Source organism: Megalops cyprinoides, chromosome 2, assembly GCF_013368585.1.
Source record: "Megalops cyprinoides isolate fMegCyp1 chromosome 2, fMegCyp1.pri, whole genome shotgun sequence".
In the NCBI taxonomy this organism is placed as follows: Eukaryota; Metazoa; Chordata; class Actinopteri; order Elopiformes; family Megalopidae; genus Megalops; species Megalops cyprinoides.
Window position 1 is genome coordinate 43,198,686 of NC_050584.1, and position 23,568 is coordinate 43,222,253.

A 23,568-nucleotide genomic window follows, 5' to 3' on the forward strand; every position below is an offset into this window, starting at 1 on the left:
TACTGGGCAGACCTCTGCTGAATTGAAATACTGTTGCAGTTGAGATGGTTGGCTGCAGTCAGTGAAAAGATATTGATTAATCAGATTAATAAGAAAAAACAACATTCTGTGTGCATGTTTTTGGATGGAATCAACTGTTCTGGATGGAAGAGGCTCTTAAGAGGTATTCTCATAGCTTCTCCAGCAAAAATAGCCATAGTTATTACATTTCTATGAATCCTAAAAATGCTCATGGTCCATGGACATTCTCAGTGAACATATATCTATTTGGATATTTATTTGTTTGTTTTTTTTCTGCTTATTGATTGTGAGTGTTTTCATGTTGTTAATACCAACTCACTTTAGAATTAAAAGTTAAGGGGTCATTCAATTTCAGTTTACTTTCAAGAAAATTTACAGTGGTCGGATTTTTTTGATTGGTGCTTTATTGAATACACCTTAACCATTGTTGGGTAAAGGACAGACTAATGTCTATTAATCCTATTTTGAACTCAAGGATCCAAAATATTGTGAATATTTCCTGTTGAACTACAGTGACTCTTTTCTGTTGGATTCACATCAGTTACATAAATGCACACATGCATGCATGCTTCCTCCCATCGCTGCTGATGTCTTCAGACTGCATAATAAGATCATTGTTAAGAGTTACTAATCCGTAACCTTTAGCTGCTCATGTTCATGAAAGGAGAGGGGTTCTGTTCAGCTGGCTCCTGTGTTTGTATTACATACATGTTTTGCTTGAATCAGGCACTGGTTCCCATGAAAGTCATTTTTGCTTCCTTGTTTGTAGTACTATACAATGTAGTGTACATTTTCCCATGCATTCAACTAGTAATAACAATTAAAATGTTCTTAAATATATTTTTGTATAATATTATTTGTTGATTAGCAACTATAAGTTTATATAATCTTATTACAAATGTCCTTGTGTCATAAAACATTTAACTGATATTTAACATAACAAGCAATGTATGACACAATGTCTCTTCACATGTTTTGGTTTTTTTAATCATTGGGCAGCCTCCCAAAATTCCAAGAGCTACTGAATGGTTTCAGTGCTTTTCCAGTTCTCTGGAGATCTTCCATAAAGCATTCTCAACTCTAGGAACTTGGGAATAGGTTTAACATTTAAAAAGGTCATATGGGTATTGTGTATTGTCATTATAAATTGCAACTGTTGCTTTAGTGGATCAGATACCATTTTTAAAAAAGTAATCCTGTAATTTGCATCCATAAAATACAGTACCCTTTTGCTTTAAGTCTTAATTAATGTACGAGGAGGTCAAAGAGTTAAAGTAGGTCCACAATGAAAGCCCTGTTTTAAGACAACAGGAATAATGACAAAGTTAAGAAGAATTTGGAGGTCAAGAATTTTGTCGTGCATGTCTCATTAGAAGCTATCCTCCTGAAAATTGCTCAAGGTCCCAAGGTCCAATGCCTAAAAGACACATTTACTGATATTTCTGAAAGAAGTGCATTGTGGATTGATTAGAATATAAATCTCTTGGGCAAAGGACAAAGTTGCCATTCTTGTTGCATGTGGTGACTCACAAAAACAAAATACACACAGAGAAAAGGTGATTCTTTTATGGGTCAGTTTTTCTGTTGACAAGGAGTTTCTAACACTTGGCCTTCCCACCATGCTAAAATGCTATGGAATTATATGGAGCTGCTTTCATCAAAGCTTTGCCAGATATGCAGGGCTAAACACAAATATGGTATAGAGACTTGTTGAACTTCCAAAGAGTCTAGTTAGAGTCAAACGTGCATTTTCTTGCTCAAATCATTTCACAATTTCTTTTTTTTGTCCTTACCCCTATTGTAAAACTCACCTAAAACACTGCCCTGTTGGTCTCCATTAACACTGTTAACAAGTAATAAAACAGTGTTGTCAGCAACTGTTCTGGTGTCTTCTTGCATAATTCTGGCAACATCAGTATATCTATCCTTGGTATAATTATACATTAGTCACAGAGACAAACTGAAGAACTTAATTTAAATAGGTAATTTTCCATTTAATGCTGAGTAAATCTAGAATTGTACAAACAAGCTCCATAACCACATATTATATGACATACTGCAACCCCAAAAGTGTGCCTGTAATGACATCATACTAGAAGCACACTCGCATATTGCAGGTAATGAATGTGCGTGAGTTGGAGACTTTTGGACAGGTTTTTGGACCAAAAAAAGCTTTCTCGTAACTGTTGACCCCATTCAAATTAAATATCATAGGAGACAGACAACGACAGAATAGGCTCTAATGTGTAAGCAGTTTATTACAATTTCATGTTTTTCATACAGAACACTACACATTGAATCAAAATTATAAATGCACTTGCACAGCACAAAGACCAGTCTACTCAGGCTGTACACTTTCATCAAAAAGCTCATTAAAAAACATAAGCATTGCAATGTTTAAAATAAAACAAAAATGACAGTATCAGAAACCTGCCACAATATATTACAGCTTAATATACAGATATATACATTCAATAAATAGAATATGAAGTCTTCAGATACATGATGGCTATTATGCAAAGCAGTCCACCCAGGTCTTGACCAGTTTCTTTGCCTTTCATGGAACATTAGTTTGACCTCTCAGTGAAAATCAAAAAGGCGTGCCTAAACAGCTAAACAGTTCAGACCAGCTGTGGAAAAGGCAAAGGTCTTGTGTAGTATTAAACTCTGGAAACATTTAAACAATCTCCTGAAGTTGTGGCCACCACTGTCCTCAAAATACCAGGAGCTTCAGTGAAAAGGACTTCAATTCAGTGATCTGGTTGGTTCCACAGTAGACTATTAATTCACTGACTGCATCCCTTAAAGTGACCTGTGCCAATCACAACAGCCAAATTCAAATAGAACAAGCAGTATGTCATAGTTTTGTGCAATGGCAATAAACATTTAATAAACCTCTATGCTAACAATAGAACAATTATTGTAACAGAATTAGGTACAAACGACTACCTTTGGTCCCTGTGATGATTAGTGGTTCAGGTCTAGGATTGGCAACATTGACAGGTTTTCTTCTATAGATTTAGGCTTCTAGATACTTGGCCTATGTAAAGCAAATGTCATCATTTTTGTGTGAAATTAAAGCTAGTGTAAAGCTGTCTTCTGGCAGCAAGTAACATGAGATGTTAATGTTAGTTCAGGAAACAAATTCAGTTATCTCAGAAACTGAAGATAAAACATTTAATTACTGCAATCTATGTGTTTGGTGAAAAATGAATGGCACAAAAAAGTACAATGGAGTACATACAGCATGGCAAAAACAGAGAAAAGCGAAAAATATCAAACACTTGGGAAGCACAATCTTTCCCAATTTAAACTGCAAGTACAGAAGCTAACAGCTTGACTCTCTGTCAACATATCTGTTTGCTTAGCCCTTTGCTTTCAAAGCCACAATTAACACAGTTCCAGGACGTGAATCAATTTAACAGCATCTGTGAAATTACTGAATACAGACAGGCTGTGCTTGAAAATTTCATGGAAAGTAATAGTCACAGAGAAGTACTTTACAGAATACTGATACAACATGTACAGTACACAGACAGATGTCATTGCATAACCACCCCTTGGTATTTGTTTTCTTTGTTCACATTTTGCAATCAGAGGCAGGTTCACTTTGTGTTCTGCTTGAAGAGGCTCCCGTTCATCTTGCGTTTGTGTAGCCTAAGAGAAAAAAAAAGCAACATCCAGTCAGTTTGCGATCAGGCATATAACACCATTTATGTAAATCTGTGGTAAACATAAGAACATATTATGACGGGCCAGGTAAAGTTTGATAATAACAGCCATCCCAGACTATGCAAAGTACAATTCAGATGTAGCATTGCCACAAAGTCAAAGCTTTTACCTCTCCTCTTTTCGGCTACTTTGATCCTCTTTGGATTTCACGAAGACTGCTTCATTCCCTCCTCTCACAAGGTACTCAAACTCCCCTTCTTTGGCACTGAAAATCACCCTAGAATGAGAGGAGACCATAAGTAATGACTTTCATGGATTAGAGGAGACATGTATATCAGTTAACTGATTCAACAGGCTCCGCACATGGGTACCTACTTGGCCTGGGTCTCCCCTACTTTGACACGCAGCTTACGGATGTTAAATTTGTTGTTCCCCCACCAATCAGACAGGCTGAAGTAGGAGTCTTTTTCCCATCGCATCTTCACCATCAGCAGCTCACCAATGTCCACATCAGTGGTCAGCAGGAAGGAGATGGTGGTATTGGCGGTCAGCTGGGGCCTGCAAGGACACACACAGTTGATCACTCATATATCCATGCACATTTCAGTAGGTATGAATTTTAATACAACTAAAAGAATTGCTGTTTATGACGGTATAGGGGTACAGGCCAGGTTAACCTTGCCCCCCTCCATTTGAACATCATTAAGAGGAACGGAAGAAAAAGGAGTTTATGGAGTGGAGGAGAGATGCCGTGAAGAGCTGACATGAAAAGAAAGTGATGAGAGGGTTTTTTATACTTGAGGATGGTACAGGTTTGTTAATTGTGTAAGGATCTCCCTTCCAAATCTTTACTTGGAACTTTGATTAATGACTGGTAAACACAAACAGCAACAGGATGCCCGAGTGTCTAAGGCTTGTGGCAGGGTGTTTTGAGTGAAAACACAGATATGATAATGAGAGTACATACAAAGTGACAGAGATGTCTTCCTTTTCGCTGTGGGTTCCGTAGAGGGACACCTTTATGGGCTGCTCTGTGAAGCTCAGCTTGTCCTTACTGAAGAAGTGCACTTTCAGCTGGTAGTGGAAAACTGAGGGAAGAAAGCAGTTTTCAGAAAGGACCCTGTTCCAGGCCAGGATAGATAAGAATCAGAATCAGAATTGAGTTTATTGCCAAGTATGTTGCCCCTACAAGGATTTTTTTTTGTTGGTATGATGGTGCTCCATACAAAGACAACTCTAAATTACAATGAGTAATAAAAGCAACAAGTAGTGAAAAACAAAGATCAAGAAAAAAAACAGTGCAAAAGCTGTACAATGTACAATAACACTATGAATACAATATGAAATATATTAAAAGAGGTAGAAAAATATACTACGTATTGAAATATAAAATATAAGATATGCAAAGTAGAATAGAATAGACAGAACAGACAGACTGAAGTGATAGGTAAGTGAAAGGTAAGGTAAGTGATAAGTGAAAGTCTCATTTTGTGAAAACATGAGGAAGCTGACAGCTGTAACCACCTGTGCGTTCAGCTCAGACACATTCTTGGTCTATTTAAAGCTCAAAATAGACCAGACATGTGGTTATTATCACAGAAATGAGGCCCTAAACTACACTGCAGAAGACTGCAACTGGTAAAGCCTCGGCACTTAAGGCATAAAGCTCCAAACAGAACCATATCTCTCCGCTGACTATCTGAAAGAGTGCTTCAGAACAAAAGAATGTTTTAGCTACTTGTTTTTCTTAAGCCCAAATTCAAAATAACTGTGAAGCATTTCTGTTTACCTCTGAGCAAGAAGTGAGCAATTATCACACTGTATGTTATTTCTCACATATTTAAGTGATTTCAGTTGCACTAATAATGTGTAAGAAATGAAAGTATGTCACTTAAATGTGTTACTTACAGTTACATACAAAGCATGCTGTGATTTGATTGAATTTGGGGCTAGCCATTATGATGCTTTGTCTTTACCTTAGTAACAAATTTATGTTATATTTTTAGAGTATTTTGTTTACAGGCCACTGGAAATTATGAAAAATACTGTGAAATGGCTGATAAAATCAAAGAGTTTAATTATTAAGGATAGATCACCATAGTGGTTAGATGATGTCCCTCTGGTTTTGTTAATTCAGCCTCAATAAAAACAAATAATTTATTTGGACAAAACCTACAGCATGTACAAGAAACATTCACACACAGTTATGAATGAACTGAGATGAAAGCATTTCCCAGCTTGTGACATGGCTTGGTCATCAGCTTTTCGCTTAGGCTGAATTGATTACATGCGGGTGTAGGATTTCTAAAGTATGTCCACTGAAATATTCATAGTCATCATAACGTTACATCATAAGATCTGTCCCTGGTGTTTTATTTCTTCCTGACGCAATACTGCAAGAGACTCCTGCCTGCACTAATCCTATGGAAGCCTATAGGAGGGTGTCCTGTCACAGCGGTGGCAAGACTGATGTTTATGGCTTTTCCCCATGAAAGGTATATGCAAACCTTCTGGACCAGGGAGGTCTGAACAGCCAAAGGTATGGAAGGACTGGAAATTATGCATGACTAAATGCCTTGTGGGGCCCTGATGCCAAATGCTGTATTTTCACTGGTTACATTCATCGTGTATGGGCCATTTAAAATGGTAAATTGTATTTTTGTTGAATATCTGAAGGTATTTTTGACCCTGGATTCCTTCCACTAGTAACAGAATTTGGTTGATCAGAGATTCCTTGCTATGCCACTACATACCAACTGTTTATACAACAGAGAACATGTACAATGGTGTGCTTGCCAATGTGAAAAAAAATGTTGTGAGTGGATGCTATTTTCACTTGCCTATGCTGAATGTACTTTGAAAATTATGCAAATGTAATGGAGACCATGTAATACTGTCCCTTCTCCTCTACATCATTTTGAATTTAATTTTAACTATGTTTAACTAAATCTGCTTGTCTGAGGATATTGAGAGCTTCATGTTGGTTTGTCTTATCATGTAAGAATATACCAAATCCTGTAATCATGCCCGTGAGGATACTTAATTAAATGAGTTTTTTTTTTTTAGCTCATTTGACACTTCTCCCCGAAGATGACTCTAAACACATCCACAGATATGGCTGTGTGCTACAGATCTGGACAACTGGATGAATTCTAGGCATATAACATTTACCAACTACAATAAAACTAAAGGACAGCAGAGTACTCCTAACTTTGAAGTTGATGGCTATCTTTAGGAATAATGCTCTTTGCCAAGACCAAACTTTTTCCCACGCTTAACTGTAAAAGCATTGACGATCAAACACACTTGATGCACTGTGCAGCTGTTACTCATTCTGAAATCTGGTTTGACGTAAGTTTTCCTTTTGAATGTACTCATAGCCATAAATTGTAGCCGTATTGTTCTACTTTCACAGCTGTGAAATATTTATCACAATAACTGTCCAGCGCTTTAGCTTCACAGACCTGCAAGAAGCACATAAAACACGCAACTCTCCCCCTGTCACAAAACCAGCACCACCTAGCCCCTCGCTCACCTTTGTATGGCATCATCTCTCGGGTCTTGAGGTACATCTTGGAGCTCCGACGGGAGCGGATCTTGTTCACCTCGTAGCCCAGCTTGTTGCATCGGTTCTTGCGGCAGCTCAGGCACAGGCCCTTATTGAAGGCTTCCTTGGAGCTGCAGCGGTACGCCAGGCTCTGATGCTGCTCGTTCACCAGCGAGTCGATGAACAGGTGGATGGAGCGCTCATGGGAGCACTTCACGATCTGATCCATGTCTGCACAGAGGAAGGGAGCCGCGATGACATCACTCATTTACATCACTCATTTACCCCTTAGTACAGATGTGCATTTTTTTCTGATTATCTTGCAGCTACTTCAGATCCTTCAATAATGCAGTACACAGGATCAAGGAAATGTTCTGCCGTCAGGCTCAACACAGGGGGATGAGGCTACATACTTTGTAAGCCAGTGGTCGCGATCATCATCATGGTGCTCTGGAATTCACAGCCCGGCTGGAATGTTCCCCCGTTGGGGTAGATGTCCACATGGCCCACGGGCCTCTGGATCCCAATGCTGCGGTCCGGGGACCCTCTGGTGTTGGTGTGCAGGACGTCCACAAAGTTGGCGTCATCAGGAGACAAGGTGCTCTGCTCATCTGCATACTCAAAGCTGGGGCCAGCAGGATCCAGACCTGCCAGAGAATAGAAAAAATAAAGGGTAAGATGTAAGTGCAAGAAAAAAAGCGTAAAAAGTTAAGACATTCACTGTAGCAAGTAGAATTTTAACGGCTTACAGATTTATCGGCTTGCCTGCGTTCTTTGGTTTGTAAGATTGTCTGGTCAAGTAATGCACAAAAACACATTCATTTATATTTGAAACATCCTGTACTGTTTTTAGACCCCTTGATGGAAGGGGGCAGAAGGTGTATTGGAAATGACAAATTGAGATCATCGCTGTGGATAAATTGTTGATTGCTACAGCAAATGGTGGCTCACCTGTGATTCTGTTGATTTTGTGGTCTGTCAGGAGCCCTGCAATGCCAGCCACATGGGCTCCAAGACTGTAGCCCAGAAGGTGAATCCTCTCCCATGGGTATTGTAGCTCTGTCTAGGTAGAGAAAACAGCAGAAAAATTAAAAACCCATTAATTCTCCTTTAAGTTTAAGTTAATGTCTTCATAAGACCTCACCCAATCTTTTTATTTTAACTTAAAAATATACATATTTGTGTATTTCAACTAATAATAATGCAGGTTTCACCCAGGCAGAAAATCATTACTGACACGCAAACTGATGCCAGCGGGTCCCAGAGGTTGCCTCATTTCAATGGGGATGATTGTTTCATGCTGTTCAATGTGAAAGGGGTGTTTTCTTAAAACAAAAAGCAACACATTTCGATGTGTCGTTGTGCAACATGTTGAACTCACCTCTAACCATTTGACAAACTTTGCCACATCACGACCCACCAGCTTGGTGTAGGCAGCAGAGATGGGGTAGTGCTGTTGAGCCCGTGTCAGCCAGTCTACCACGATGACATTAGCACTGGGCTCTCGCTCATACAGTGCTGACACCAGCTTGGGGACCCAGCTCTCAAACATCCCTGTCACCTGAGCACAGAGTAATTCATTTGATCAAAGTTAAAACTTTGGTTCTCTAAATATGTTTGTACTTTATCAATATGAAGAGTTGCCAATGTATACCTGTAACCATTATAATTCCTGGAAATAAATATCTTTAAATATCAAACAGCTATGAAAAGAGAGTTGGTTAACAATGAAGTTGTTGATCCATCTATAAAATCCATGGTGTCTCAGACATTACTGACATTCACTGTTAAAAAAGCAAAACCTAGCAATACTCTTAATACTGAGGTACTTCAGCTTGCAATGACAGTAAAACAGAGTTATTTGCGAAGTAGTGTACTATAGTCAGGTGTTTGCAGCAACCGGAGTTTTACCGTCCATCCGTGAATTATCACAAAGGTCTGTGTCTGCAGGTTGAATTCACACTGTGATATGGTTTCTGGCTGTCCAGGCACAATGTAGCAAAGATCGTCGTCTGGAATCTCTGCTGTTCTCAGTGAGAACTTGGATTCGATGTCATTGTAGTCTAAAATCCAGTCGGTTGTGTTGCCTGTAAAAAGCACGTGAATATTCCCATTTTATGTCTTACATTAAAAATTTGATGTTTTTCCATTGTTAATATTTCCACTATTTCTGAGAGTTTCTTAGAACTCTTAGATTCATTTTAGCGTCAGGGAATACGTATTTTCCCCGGGTCAGGGGAACTCAGTTTTGGCATTCTTAATGATACATAGCCTAAGTGGGAAGAAACCACGACCCTTCCAACAACAGGTAAGCGACAATACAAACATTACAGGTCAATTGAAATAACTCACAGCAAAGGTTAAAACGTCGAGCTCAGACCACTACACCACTGAGCGTTATCAAAACTGGAATGGCTGTGTTTTTATCTTAAATATTACTAACAGCTGCTCTGGTTCTAGAGTTCAGTCGTATAGTTATCAGGATTCGCGATTTAAACTCCTGGCGAGGTCGTTACAATTGTCTCCGTCACAAGACAGAAACGTCTGAACAAATGGCCACCTTTAAACCGTTGTAACGTTGTAACAGTCAACGAGTCTGTTCATAAGCATCAGTTATGAGCAGGGGCGCGCACTTTCGCTGTTACATATAGTAGTTGGATGGGGTGATAGTACATTAGACATAGACGCATTCAACTAAATCTTACTATTGATACTACTGCATTAATAACAACAAGAAGAGTTTTGTCATTTTGTTTTTCACGCTGTTTGCTTTTGAATAAAATGCCGCATGAATAAGCTTTCTTCTTCCAAACGTTGTCTGTCTGTGGTATTTAACTGACGCGACAGCGAAGCACCACTTAGCGCTTAACAAGGGGAACCCCATCTCATAAATTGGTTTAATTCGAGTTAGAAACGAGATACTCGAATGGTGCAATGTCGCCCTCTATTGCCATAAAAGAAGACATTTGGTTAAATTTATTATTATTAGGTAATAAACAGCTCCCAGTCATGCTAGTGTAATTGAACATTTCGTTTCTTTTTAGGTCTGGCATGCTCCAATGTAACACCTTTGTCATAGAGCCTCTCTGAAAAATCTTTCTGAATCGGAGGGCGAAAGCGCATGATTTGATAAAATTGCAGTTGTGCAAACCAATTAACCTTATTGACCTGCAATATATAACGACGCGATTAAAAAAAGAATTGAACTATGGACACATTCATTAAATGTAACAAATTCACACTGGAGGGGGAAAACAGCGTGTAATTACACATGTTGCCGGCTAATAGCACGCTTTGTCTCAACAGATACTCTACCCAATTGAATTGCAACTGAACTGTTGCTTAATAGTTTTGCATTGTGAATGATCGTTGACCCGGCTGATTCAGAGTCCAGAATTACCAGTGATATCAGAAGGAGTTGAAGAATTTTAAAGCAACACTTAAACTACCTACTTAAACAACCGATTTAAGCCCGTCGACAAAAGCAATAAGACACCAAGCAGATCGCACTGCTGCGTAAGCGCTCAAGGTTACTTTCGGTCATTATACAGGAACGGTTTTAATTTAACCGCTTCCCGTCAGCAACATCGTTTATATTTCTGAAAATTATTAAGGCCCTTCCAAAAGGGAAATAAATATGCAAATGAAAATATGATATAGAAGAGTAAAGCTCCACATTCATGACAGGATAATTCATTAATACTTACTGAATAATGTTGGTTCAGTGGTGGTTGAAAAACTTGCACACGTTTTAACAAAATATATCCAAATAACCAGCAGCCAAAGGTTTTCTTTTCCCATATTATTGTTGGTTTAGCTGTTTCTCTTGAAAGTCCCAAATAAAGTGATATCTTTTTCTGACTGGTTTGCTAATCCAAATGGAATGATTGTTGCAGTCTAAATGCTTGCACAAAACTGTTTGGTATGACCGTGCACGAGGGTTCAAATTTCTTGTAAAGTCTGTCACACTTGCCGCTCTAAACGTGGCTTTATGCTTAACTTAGAACTTTATGCAAATATCTCATTTTCCATTGGTCTGAAGTACATGTGCTGGGCGTGGACATTCTCTTTAAAAGTAATACAACATCACCAACTCTCACCCCGAAAGCTTACAGCCCACCGCTTAATCAATTGCCCGGCCGGGACAAGTCTGGCAGTTTGCTTTCAGTTCGTTTTTTTTTTTTTTTTTTTTGTTGTAGAGTGACGATTCAATATTTACATAAATAGGTTTTGATATATTAACACATATATGTTGGTTCGGGTCCTGTCTGCAATATGTTTCATACAACAGATGCGTTGCTTAACTGAAACCAATACAAAGTTCATTGCAATATGATAAATTACAGTCTGAGGGAAACGATTGCCCTTTTCGCCTGGAATTCTTTGTCAGAAATTGCTTTTAATTTCATTATTTTGCTCATAGAGGAAGTTTTCTTATGGGTTACCACACACCAGGTGCAACGGATTCTATAGAAATAGAAATCACATATCAGTCACATGTTTTAAGTTTTGTATCAGTAGTTGCCTATTGCAATTCGTTACAGTATCCATGATTGGCCTTACTCTAAAGCTTCGCTTTGCGTTGGACAATTATTTTTAATCACATACACCGGTGAAAGGTTACTCTGCAGGAGTAAAAGTAGCGTGCTTTGGAGGCCGTTGTTATTTATTTCTTCGCCAGGTAGTTATGTCCAATTGTTCATTTTTTATGTGCTTCTTTCTTCGGTCAAGGACCTTTCGGTCAAATCCCCCACGAGATTAAAACTAGTGTTAGCAAACCGACTTCTCTACCTACCCACTGTCCTAAAAGTTCTCCAGGTGTACTTCATCTCTCGTTTATCAAAGAAGAGAGAGAGAAAACTATTATGAAAACAGTAAAATTTGTCATAACGGTTTGTCCAGTAACGTATTCCATATGCTCCAGCAAGTATGCCTAAATACAATAAAACAGCTCACAATCATAAAGCATGAACTAAGTTATTTTATACTCCAATCCACGTTTTTGGAAGCTACACGCAAACCCATCTCGAATGAATACATTTACATTTACATTTATTCATTTGGCAGACGCTTTTATCCAAAGCGACTTACATAGGTTACAGTTCTTTACAATGTTATCCATTTATACAGCTGGATATTTACTGAATAGCATGTGTCCTTGGCGCATTTCTCACAAGTGTGAACATGAGTATTTTTCATAGCAGTACTGAGCATTGCTATTGAAAACGCTAGACAGGACCTAATATCTTTTCCTCTGTGAACAACTCTACAGGCGAACGAAGGGTGTGTGCCATCCGATGCTCTTTCTCATTGGTCCGTTCTGACTGTGCAGTCTTGAGTCCGTGAAGCTGGATCGAGTGAGCATATTTGTTGGAACTGACTTTGGAATGATGCTTGGCACAAATTAACTGTCACGCCAATATATAGTTCCGATCATTCTTTGCACTGCCAGACACAAGTAGCCGCAATTCTTTATCGATTTGCCTGGAAACACTGCCCCTCTTTCTTACCGAGTGCAGCTGTCGCCCGCGTTACCAAGTAGTAAAGCGAATGAAGTAGGAGATGTAAAGTAGTAACAGTCGGAAAGCCAATCGTGTATTTTCCGGTTGACGCAATCTTACAAAATGGGCTATGTTCCAAAATACTGGCTAGACACTGCATATAAGAATAAGTCAAATATTCCCAACATATAAATACGCCATACATATTTGTGCATTTGCATAAAGTTACAGCAAATAAATAAAATACAGCATAAGGATTCTGTATTGTGACATGCGCTGTGTAACAGTTTGCGGCACGACAGGGCATGGGGGAACAGCGTGCAATGGTGCGTTTCCACCAAGCAGTACAGTACAGGTCGCAGTACGATACGCAAAGAGATCACGATTGGACAGGTTGTTATTATAGCTTATAATATAGCACACACACACACACACACACACACACACATGCTATAATATAGCTTATATTATAGCACACACACACACACACACACACACACATTAGTAAAAGGATAAAAAATACACTGTAAACGAACATCACAAAATTAGCATTTGACGGATTCTCCGGCGACTTTCAGCTGATGGCATCTTTTCAACTACCACTCATATACTAGTTCAAATCATGAAACACGTACACCTTTTTATTTCAAAATAACTAATTTCAATTTCAGCAAAGGAAGGTGAAAGTTGTTAAGAGATAAACAAATAAGCCTGTAAGATCCTCCTGAAAAGGAAAGTTATGAAGATACTAAATCTCGTTTCTTGAGAAATGCAATCTTTGAATTTGGAGCAGATAGTACCAGATGATATAACAAACAGAGTTTATCATCAAATCAACAATGAAACAACAGGCAACAATACAGAGGACTCAATATCAATATTTGACAAATGCAACATCTAATTATATTATTCTCTTCATATATTCCAAGTAGCCTAACCAACCAATGAAGATAAAGGGAATATCCACCACCCACTAACACCCATTTTTGAGTGTAATACAAATATGCTTCTTTCACTGAGGCAATATTTTTCTAGGAAATCCTCTAAGAATCTAACCCCGTGAAATGTGAAGGCGTGGGACAAGGGAGCAGATGTTTGTTTTTTCTTGAAGAAGGCCTCTTGCTTTGCTTTGGTACAAATGGACCCACACATTTTTCTATGTTAAATGTAATGTATTGGTGAAATTGAAGCTCACCTTATGGTCAATCATTTTTTCCTATTTTGTTGCAGCATCTTATACTGAGGGCTTGAATGTTCTTCCATGCTTTGTAATGCATAATGCATTTGCCCTGAGGTAGCTAGTAAAACATTTAGGTGTGTGTTACTCTTTTATACTTGCACATGATTGCTCAGTAAAACAGTAATTATATATATAGTGCTGACACTATACACTTTACTGTTACACTGTTACACTTGTTGCATGTTACTCAAAGTTAAGGTCAAAGCACATGTTAAACTGAAACAAAGGTTAAAATGAAAGCCCCCCCCCCCCCCCCCCCCCCCCCAAAGACTATAATTCAATTGAATAGCACACTGGTATAGCATGAGTCAGGTCTTTTAAGTATACACTTTTTGCATTTGCATTGCATGAGGATGATTAGTGCTTTGCTTGCTTGGCTTTGCTTCCCAGGCCTGTGTTTAAAAAGATGGAATTGCCTAGCCCAGATCTGTGATATCTTGCCCAGACAACCACATTATAATCAACAGAGAGGTTCCTGGTTGCCAGACTAGTTATATACATGTGAACTCCCCTCTGAAACCCCAGTCTGTAAACATTTTGTGGCCACACTTCCTATTGTAGCCTGTGGAACTATAAACAGAAAAAGAGATGAGAGTAGAGATATTACTTCAACATACTGCCTTGACATTTTTGAGTTTCTCAACTTAATGGGTCACATCGGGTTAATGAATTCCACTTCTGGTAATACTGGAGCTTATGGTGAGAGGTAAGGTCAGTAAGTAAAATCAGTAAGAAATGCACACGGTTCCTCAAGGTAGACACAGTTATAGCGTATTGCATACTGCAAGCTGTGGTGCAGAGTCCACTATCATGTCATTCCCTTCTCTGATGGGTTTGGCCCTGACCTTGCTTTTTTAGAGGAAATGAAAACTCAAATCAGGGTAAACTGAGAGCATCTGGATCAAACAAATAAATTTCCTGTTCGGTATTGAATTTCTTTCTCTGTTGTTTTCCTCCAGAAAGTGCTCAAAGTTCAAGTGAAAAAAATGCGTAAGGGCACTGATAACACACAAATTGAAATGAATAGATTTTTTATTGCCAGAATGACTAAAATCAAGATCAAACAGGAGTGTAAGTAAGAGAAAGAGATTTGACAGAAATCCACTTCCTATTCATCCAGCATGGAAAACAAAACTTTGCATGGGTTGTGAATAAAGCCACATATGCTCTAAAGGCAGATTCACAGAATTTATGGATGTCAAAGAGGAGTTTACAGTGCCACACTCATGGCGTGACCCAGGAATCCATGTGCATATCACCTCACAAAAGTCAAGGTGCATCAATCACTTGAGTAAACAGACTGATTAGTCTCTGTGGGAAGAAAAGGGAGAATATCAGTGAAGGCTGTGAATGTGACCCCTGGTTCTCTGCGCACTGAAATGTGAGCTTTCTCAGAGAATCATTGAGAATGGGTGAAAAAACATTTGCCTACTACAGACCAGAGAACTGTCAGGAGAACACTGAGTTTGTGCCTGTTGATCCCTGCTCTTTATTCCTGCTGACTCTGTCATGCTTGCTGTAATTCTCTGTTACACTCAGTTTCGCTTGGTACACACACCTAATGCTGTTCTCAGCTGTACATGTTTAACTCTCACTACTCCCCAGTCGCTCATTGTATTCCCACTGTGACCCTTGCATGATCCTGCTGGGTCTGACACCAACACATGTCAAGTTTTAGCTCTGTACCTAGTCTGAGGGAGGTATTGATTGAACCTTGTTAACAACACTGCTGACAATCTGATCTGCAGCTCTGCCTGCATATGTGTTGGGTTTCTCTGTGTTAATATTACATAATTCTTTACTACGTTTAAGGCTTGCAGTTTTTACATTTTTTTCCTATCCAGAATATTGAGCTTAATAAGGCAATTTTACTTGAGTCTTTATTTAATTTATCATGCTGAACTTTGTGTAAAACCTTCCTTGGAAGCTACCAAGAGTGAACACCCATTTCTGGTAACACCTGAGATTATCCACCATGGGTAAGCACATTAAAGCTGTCATTATGAAAGGCATCAAATGTTTTTGGTACTGCGCTCACGAGTTCCATCACTGGGAGGGGCGTTTTATGGTCGCCCTTGTTATTCTTCCCAGTGCCCAGACATGACCGTGCAGCGTGATGAGCTCTCTCAGTTCATCATTTCTCATGGATGTATCAGGCCGAGGCAACACAGAGGGACACAACATGCCAGCCATTGTGCCCGGTGTTTTTCTCTGGCTCTCAGATGTTTAATTATGAATAGTACAGTTGGGTTGCTCCCCTTTTTCACCATGCCATGGAGGGAGCAGCTAGAACATTGTGTTCAAGGCAGGGGGGTCTATTCCTGGGGTAATGAGAACCAGCTTGCTTGTGGAGGACTGTAAGGACAGGCATTCCTGCATGCTCAGAGCAGTGGGGTCTGCACAAGTGATCCAAGCATGTGCTCCTGGGGGGTGTTGATGACTGGAGGTGGCAGAAGAGCTGCTGCTGTGTGTCCCACGTGTGCCATGGCAGCATCAGTCTCCTTTTTCCACCTCATTAGTGGCACTCCTCGTCTGTACCCCATCACACCCCAAAACAAAACATGAACAGTAAATGGCATGCTTAGGACATTTTACGTTGTTATTATGAATCTTACAATAGCTGATAACAGCTGGGAAAACCTCAATGCAAGTTGCAAAATAAACTGAAACGTAGCAGATATGGGCTTTGCAGCAAAAATAAAAGCAAGACCTCACGTCTAAAGTGATCTTAATGTGTGCCACATTGGTCAACTCAGGTTCTGTACATCCTTCACCCCGTTTCAAAGTCAGACTGTAAGTAAGTCTCCAAATGTACTCCAACTGTAAGTCTCCAAATGTACTCCAACTGTAAGTCTCCAAATGTGCATTAACTCTGTTTGTTTCAAAGTAAAAAAAAAATTATAGAGCTTTAAGTATAGACTAGTCCCTAAATGGGGTGGAACAGCTGGATGATGCAAAGGGTCACATATGTGTGCTTTCTAGAGAATGCAGTGGCACATTTGTGGTGATGTCTACTGTGCACCCAGGAAACCTGACAGCAGATAACGCAGCATGGCACCAGTATCCATGACTGTGAACCACATTTCACAGCTCATCACTTCTCTCTAGAGCAGGAGCAGGCTTCTGCTGAGCTCCTTGTTTCTCTCTGCAAGATATCAGCTGTGTGTGGGGCAGTTTTTATTATTCTTGGTGTTTTGCCTGCTTCTGAGATCATTGGCAACAAGATTGCTTTCTAAGAAAGACAGAGACAGACTGCGCTATTGTTCTCCAATTCCATCTTGAAGGTTTGCTCCCTGCTGCTTGGTTATATTTCTCAGGGTGAATGCCCTGAGAAAAATGCGCGAGTGGAGATGTTGAATCATGGCTGCGCAGGAACATGCCCTCACATCTTTACTCTGGCCGCACTGTTCAGTGAAGGCCATCGACAGTCAGGGAAACATCCTGTGCCCTGGGAGGAGGTGCCGTGTCCCTCTCCCCTCCTTCACAGCAAGTGTTCACGTGACTTTGATCATCTGGATGCTTGCATTCTGCTTCAGCTTGGACTAATCATAATATCACACATGGCCAGCAGCGGAGGAATGTTCAACAAATGACTGCCCGAATACTTCTTGCTGTTCTGCAGGAATCTCGTGTGGTGGTGTTTAATCCTTCATAGCCATGAAACCCTCGCATCGGCTCGTGCTTTCTGACCCACAACAGTAAGCATAATATTGACAGTACTCTGTCATGGTAGTGCCTCTTCTTCTGACAACTCCTCAGGCAAATCTGAACACACCCACTGCCGTCTGCTACATATTTGGAAATGGGGGGGAACATCCCTGAGGACCTCTGGAAGACTGGTTGGTTTGTCATTTGGTATTTGGGATCGGACTTTCATTATGAGAGGAAGAACAAAACACAGCTGAAACCCACGCAAACACTTTAATCATTGGGCGTAATAGCGACCAGTGGGTGGGTGATGTCATGTATGGCTGGCAGACGCCAGCAGTTCAGCAGCTGCTGGGAGCGGCACCCTGGCCGTGGGCTGGCCAGCTCCCAGGCCTGCAGTGCCCTTCCTAGGGGGGCGGGGGTGTAAAATGAAATCCGGCTGCTGTGCCCCTCCTCCCACTGGTTACACCACAGGGATGCTCCCTGAGAGCAGTGTCTGCAGGCAGGGTACTGCACTGTACAAGCTGCCCTCTCAGTTCCTTTGCTTTTCATCTTCGAGACAGAAGAGAAATAAACAATCAAATAAAGAGGCCCATGCACAGACCAGTCCAGATGTGTGACTTTGCATGGTTTCAGTGCTCTGGGGTTTGTGAGATTTTATCTTCATAGCGGAGGCCTATGTTGGAAGGAAGGAAGAACAGGGACCCAGGTATATGGCTTGCAGAGATAACTTAATGCATGTTTCCCATTCCAATAAAGAAAGGTTATTCAACTTGGTCAAACTATTAAACTGCCTTAGTGAAATATTTTCCTGCAGACAGACACAACAGGTTGTGCTGTCGTAGGCTATCCCATCACGCCCTCTGCTGGAGAAGAGAGACACTATCAGACACTAGTGACCTAGATTCACAGGGTGGTTTGTACTTGAAGAAAACTCCTCAGGATTTACTTACATATGGTTTGCTGGGGGGAAGATTATGTTTTGGACCAACAAGGGTTTTAATGTCTATATGATATGTACATGACATGGAAACACCATGTAACATAGCTGCCAGGACAGTTAGCAGTGACACATAAAAAATACAAATACAAACACACAAATACACATCTGTTAACACGCATTTGAATCATATATAAAATTGGAAAGTTCCCTTTTATACTTAATTAGTTCATTAGTTCACTTTCATTTATGTTTCACGATACCTTACACTCCTGTCAGTACTTAACTCTGATTAAAGCCACTCTGAGGTATACAGCAGTGTTTCTCAGTTCTTTTCTTGTTTATGCTGGTTTTCCTTTCATTTGAGCTCAACTAATTATCTTTTATTTGAAAACATTTGGTTTTGAGTCAGTTGACAGTTTTCTGCTTTATGTCCTTTGTGGAAGAAATGTGTCAGTGATTTGTTTTTTCTACTTTCACATTTTTATGAATTTTATTTGCAGTGCATATGAGGAAGCATCGTCATGGGGACTAAATACTCAGAGAACTGAACAGGGAATGATGTTTTCTGACAAAGACATTACAGTTCCTTTAATATGCAAGGTAAAGTTTATGATCGCAACATTTTATATTTCAGGACCTCATGTACATTCAGGGTTAGGTCTTCTAGGCACCCCTTCAAAGCAGCTGTCAAAGGATGTTTGACACAGTATGTTTCAAATGTGAACAGAGCAATTATGTTATTACATTTACATTTACATTTATTTATTTAGCAGACGCTTTTATCCAAAGCAACTTACAAAAGATGCATGTACATGTGTGCATAGTACATAGTTGTGACCTGAAATAAAATCATTGAGGGGTTAAGGAAGTTTTGGAATCCCATTGTGTACAATGTACAATCTCACATACAGTATATACTTACATGGCTCAAACTAAACTTGCAGCAGTAGTGCAGTCATGCTATATTCATTTGTGCATACATGATATTAAATTTTCTCTATGTGGAAGTGGAGGGTCTGTGCTATCCTCATATGCACAATTGTTTACTTTTAGTTGGTATTGTTAAATATATATTGGTTGATGACATCTTCTGTGGCTTCAAAAACTAACTTATGTGATTAAAAATAAATAAACTATAGGTTGCAGGCAACCAAAAAGCCAGTTACTGACAACTTTGAGCTGTGGTCAAGCATATCTTAAAAGCTGCTCGAGAAATTTGTCAAAGATAATATGTGTGAATGCTCCAGAATGTTTGAGGATAGTCATATTTTAAATCACCAGGGACCAAGAGCTAAGAGAACAAGTTAACATGCATAGAAAAGTCAAACCACACATACCTGTGTGGCAGGAATAAGTGAATATGGTGATGCTCAAGTTGGACAAAATTGTTCCGTGGTTGTATTGGGTGTAGGTTGTGACTTCAAACACATACAGATGCTCCAAGTAATAACTGCCAATTTCAAGTGAGAAAAAGTAATGCTGTCAACAGTTATGAAAAAGTCACTGTTTACAACCATATTGATGTAGCTGTGTGTGGCCAAGGACCAAAAGCTATGACAAGCTTACAAGCTTGTCACATGTCACAGTCGGTTTACTGTGGTACACATGGCAGCAACACACAAGAACCTGTGTTTAAGGGATTCTGGAAAACACTAAAGAAATATTGAGCTAACAGCGGGGGGATGAGACAATATCTTTTGTGGAAATACTGTCTGAAAGAGTCTTGAAATGGTTTATACTTTCCACTGTGAACATTCCAGGCTCTATTGCTCCTATCACCATGGTAACAGAACCTGAACAGGCCCTCCCACAAATTACACAGCAAACTAGAATTGAAGACTCTGGTTGCATGTGCTTTTGCTAATGTGTGTGTGTGTGTGTGTCGTTGTGTGTGTGTGCGCGCGTGTGCACGTGTGTGTGCGTGTGTGTGCATGTGCATGTGTGTGCTTGTGTGTGCATGTATTTGCGTGTATGTGTGTACGTCTGTGTGTGCGTATGTGTTGTGGGTTTGGAGGAGGGAGAAAGGGGAAAGGTTCAGTACCTTCCTCTCAAGCAGTGAGCCACAATAAACAGTAGAGGGGGATATCCACCTTATAGAGAAAACCCTTGCCATTCACTAGGGATGCATTCCAGACATTGCTATGAATGCAAATCTGGATGCACTATATATTACTACTTAATATTGCTATATATTACTAATAATAAAGGCTAAAGGAAGGTATTTTCATGTCAGTTAGATAATGTAACACAGCAACATAATAAGCAGAATTTCTGAAAAAATAAATTAATATGTATTTTTATGTAGTAGCCTACATGTTGCCTGACACAAATATTTGAAAGAGAACAGATTACAAATCAGTGAACCGTTAGGGCCTTCTAAAGAGAATACAGTCAGTTTGTCAGAAAGCTATAGGGTGTCCCTCTAGAAACTTCATTCTTAGTTTTGAGTATATCAATTATCTATTAGCTCAGGTTTCAGAAACTAAATTGAGATATTATTGTAATAATACGACTCTTCCTCCTAGGTCTACAACGTGGTCAAAACCCCTTTACCACAGAAGAACTGTTGGAATTATGCTGATTTGCTTAATTCAAGCTCTGGTTGTTTTTCCATAATCATTGTTGTTGCTCTAACACATGTCAGTTCAGCCTGATACAATTACCTGTGCTTGGTGGTTATATGTAACCAGTGAGTGAAGCTGGCAAGCTGTGTGACTAGGTTGTCACAGCATTGAAAACTGAGGGGATACGATATGAGAAACAACTGAGCGTGCTGACATTGTATGTGACAGTAAGCAATCATGTATCATTACACAGACAGAAGTGATGCAGAGTGACTTACAGCCTCTGTCAACAGTGGGCTTCTGCCGACTGTTATTATTGCTAAGTATATCTCTATGCTCTATCAAGTCATTCAAACAATCCAAACAGGTGTTACTTTAAGTGCATGTTGATCTGATAAACTTGGGACATGCAGAAGAGGGGGATGGAATTATTTCATGTTGGCCCTCCATTATCCTGATCTACTTTCACAATTAATTGTAAGAGTTAAATATTTAAACCGTGTGAAGAAATACGAGCCTGGGGGAGTGAAACATTTGGTAGATATCAGTCCATAAATTACAGTGATGAAAACCTCATCAGTCAAACTAACAGCAGGAATTTTAGTTGGCATTAATTCAAGACCTGGTTGTTGTAGCCTGGTCATTAGGAATGGCTAGCCTGGGAACCACCAGCTGAGCCTCCAATAGCTGTAGCCTGCTCACCATTTCCCCTCAGTAGTGTTCAATGGCTTTCTACATGCTGATAAGAAAGGGAAACTGCTGCAATATATTGCTAAATGAGTCTTTATCCTCTTTCTCAGTCACTTCCAAGAGAAGGCTTGTGTCAAAGCAGACAATTAAAACAAATAGAACTGGTGTGATGCAATGTATGTATGCAAAATGTAATGCAAGGGGAAAATGTTTGCTTAGCCATACCAAGCAATTGTCAATGAACAATGTATGTGTAAAAATATAAGGAAAATGCAATATCTCTCTTGTTTTTCAATGGGAAAATCTACCTCTCTGAAAAGACCTTGTTCCATCATACCCCACATTCCTGAGCACACTCCTGTAGGATACTGGCTTGAATAAAAAGTTCATTTCAGCATAACCTCTTTGTCTGTGAGCCGGGCAGCACAAGATATATTTGTGTGGATCATACATTCCAAGCAAATTCTTATAAAATAAACTAAATAAAATGATATTTATTTAACAAGTAGACACAAAAAGTAGAACTAAAGTCTGAAGGGAGATCTATTTGTCCTCTCAAAGTTCTGTTTTGCAGCACTATCTATGGCAGCATGTCATCAGACATGACAGTATCTGATAAGCCCGTGAAAGAGTCATTGTAAAAAAAAACTGACAGAGAAGACACCTCTGTGTTGATTTCTCTGACAGCTGTGATCCTGTCTTTTTACAGCAGCAGTGTCCCCAGGTTTTTACCACAGATATGAGGGAATCATTGTCAGCTCTGGAGGTGTGAACACAAGAACAGAGAGAGAAGGTGTAGGCTCATTATATCATCATAGCTGTGTTGTGACGATCTAGACTGGAAAAATAAATGAGGCAAGAAACGAAAAGACTCTGGATAGTATATATGGGAATGATTTCATTGCAGTACACTCTTTGATACAAGCGCACATCTTTGAGAAGAGGGTACATTTCTCTCACAGTTAGGCCATTTGCACACAGATAAATAATAATAATAAATTTTATGTTCACCTCTATGCGGCCAACAATAGCACAGATAACACACATACACACATTAGAAAGAGCGAGACACAGAGAGAGACAGAGAAAGAAAGAGAGAGCACAGATGTTCATAGGACTGTGGTTCATTTATGATGTGGTTCGGTTATCAGTGAAAGATATGTCATGTCCTCCAAAGGTCCACATGGCAGCCCCAGTGCACTTTGGCAGCACCTCTCTCTCTGTCTCCACCCAGCCCGTTCCCTGCATATAGTCCATTACTGCCTCACTGCACATTTACCTCTCATCTTCTCTTGTATTTGCAAATGTATCGTTGTCATCAGATAATTATGGCTCTTGATCACAGTTCGGGGCTGTCCTTTCTTCAACCTACGGGTAGACGCAAATATTCCCAGAGATAATGTTGCAATGAAATGGGTATGGCGAGAGCACTAAACTCAGGACTGACGGGAGTCTTTATTTGGAGTAATGCTGTGCTTTAGGGTGCATGAACATGTATATGCTGATGGTGGCTCAGAAGGGGCCAGAAAATGGACAAAAAGTGAGAGGCTTATACTGTATGTGTTGTTTTTTAGTGCTTTGTATAACATACTGACTTTTAAAGAAAATCAGAGGCAACGTAGACATATGTCGTCATTGCAAAAGGAATACTGAAAGAAAATTACTTGTTTGACACTTCTGTGAGAGTAATACCAAGGGTGAGAAAGAGGGAGCGGTACATAGTCATGAAACTAACTGACTGG

General features: G+C 39.7%; 1 protein-coding gene across 1 annotated transcript; it reads right to left on the reverse strand.

Moving 5' to 3' along the window:
• Positions 1-2,261: 2,261 nt before the first annotated feature.
• lpl (lipoprotein lipase) lies at positions 2,262-11,193 on the reverse strand. The gene is made up of 10 exons (XM_036520819.1): positions 10,948-11,193; positions 9,152-9,327; positions 8,622-8,801; positions 8,192-8,303; positions 7,654-7,887; positions 7,229-7,471; positions 4,661-4,781; positions 4,069-4,251; positions 3,863-3,970; positions 2,262-3,678 (listed from the first exon to the last, which is right to left on the reverse strand). Exons 1-10 carry the CDS (start codon positions 11,039-11,041, stop codon positions 3,627-3,629), a joined length of 1,503 nt encoding a protein of 500 aa, XP_036376712.1. The 5' UTR covers positions 11,042-11,193; the 3' UTR covers positions 2,262-3,626.
• Between the last annotated feature and the right edge of the window lie 12,375 nt (positions 11,194-23,568).

Coding starts and splice junctions, on each gene's coding strand:
- lpl (XM_036520819.1), bottom strand. CDS start 11,041: ATGGGAAAAGAAAACCTTTGGCTGCTGGTTATTTGGATATATTTTGTT. Junction 7,888..8,191: donor CAAAATCAACAGAATCACAG/GTGAGCCACCAT, acceptor ATTCTCTGGCAG/GTCTGGATCCTGCTGGCCCC. Junction 3,679..3,862: donor AGTAGCCGAAAAGAGGAGAG/GTAAAAGCTTTG, acceptor TTTTTCTCTTAG/GCTACACAAACGCAAGATGA.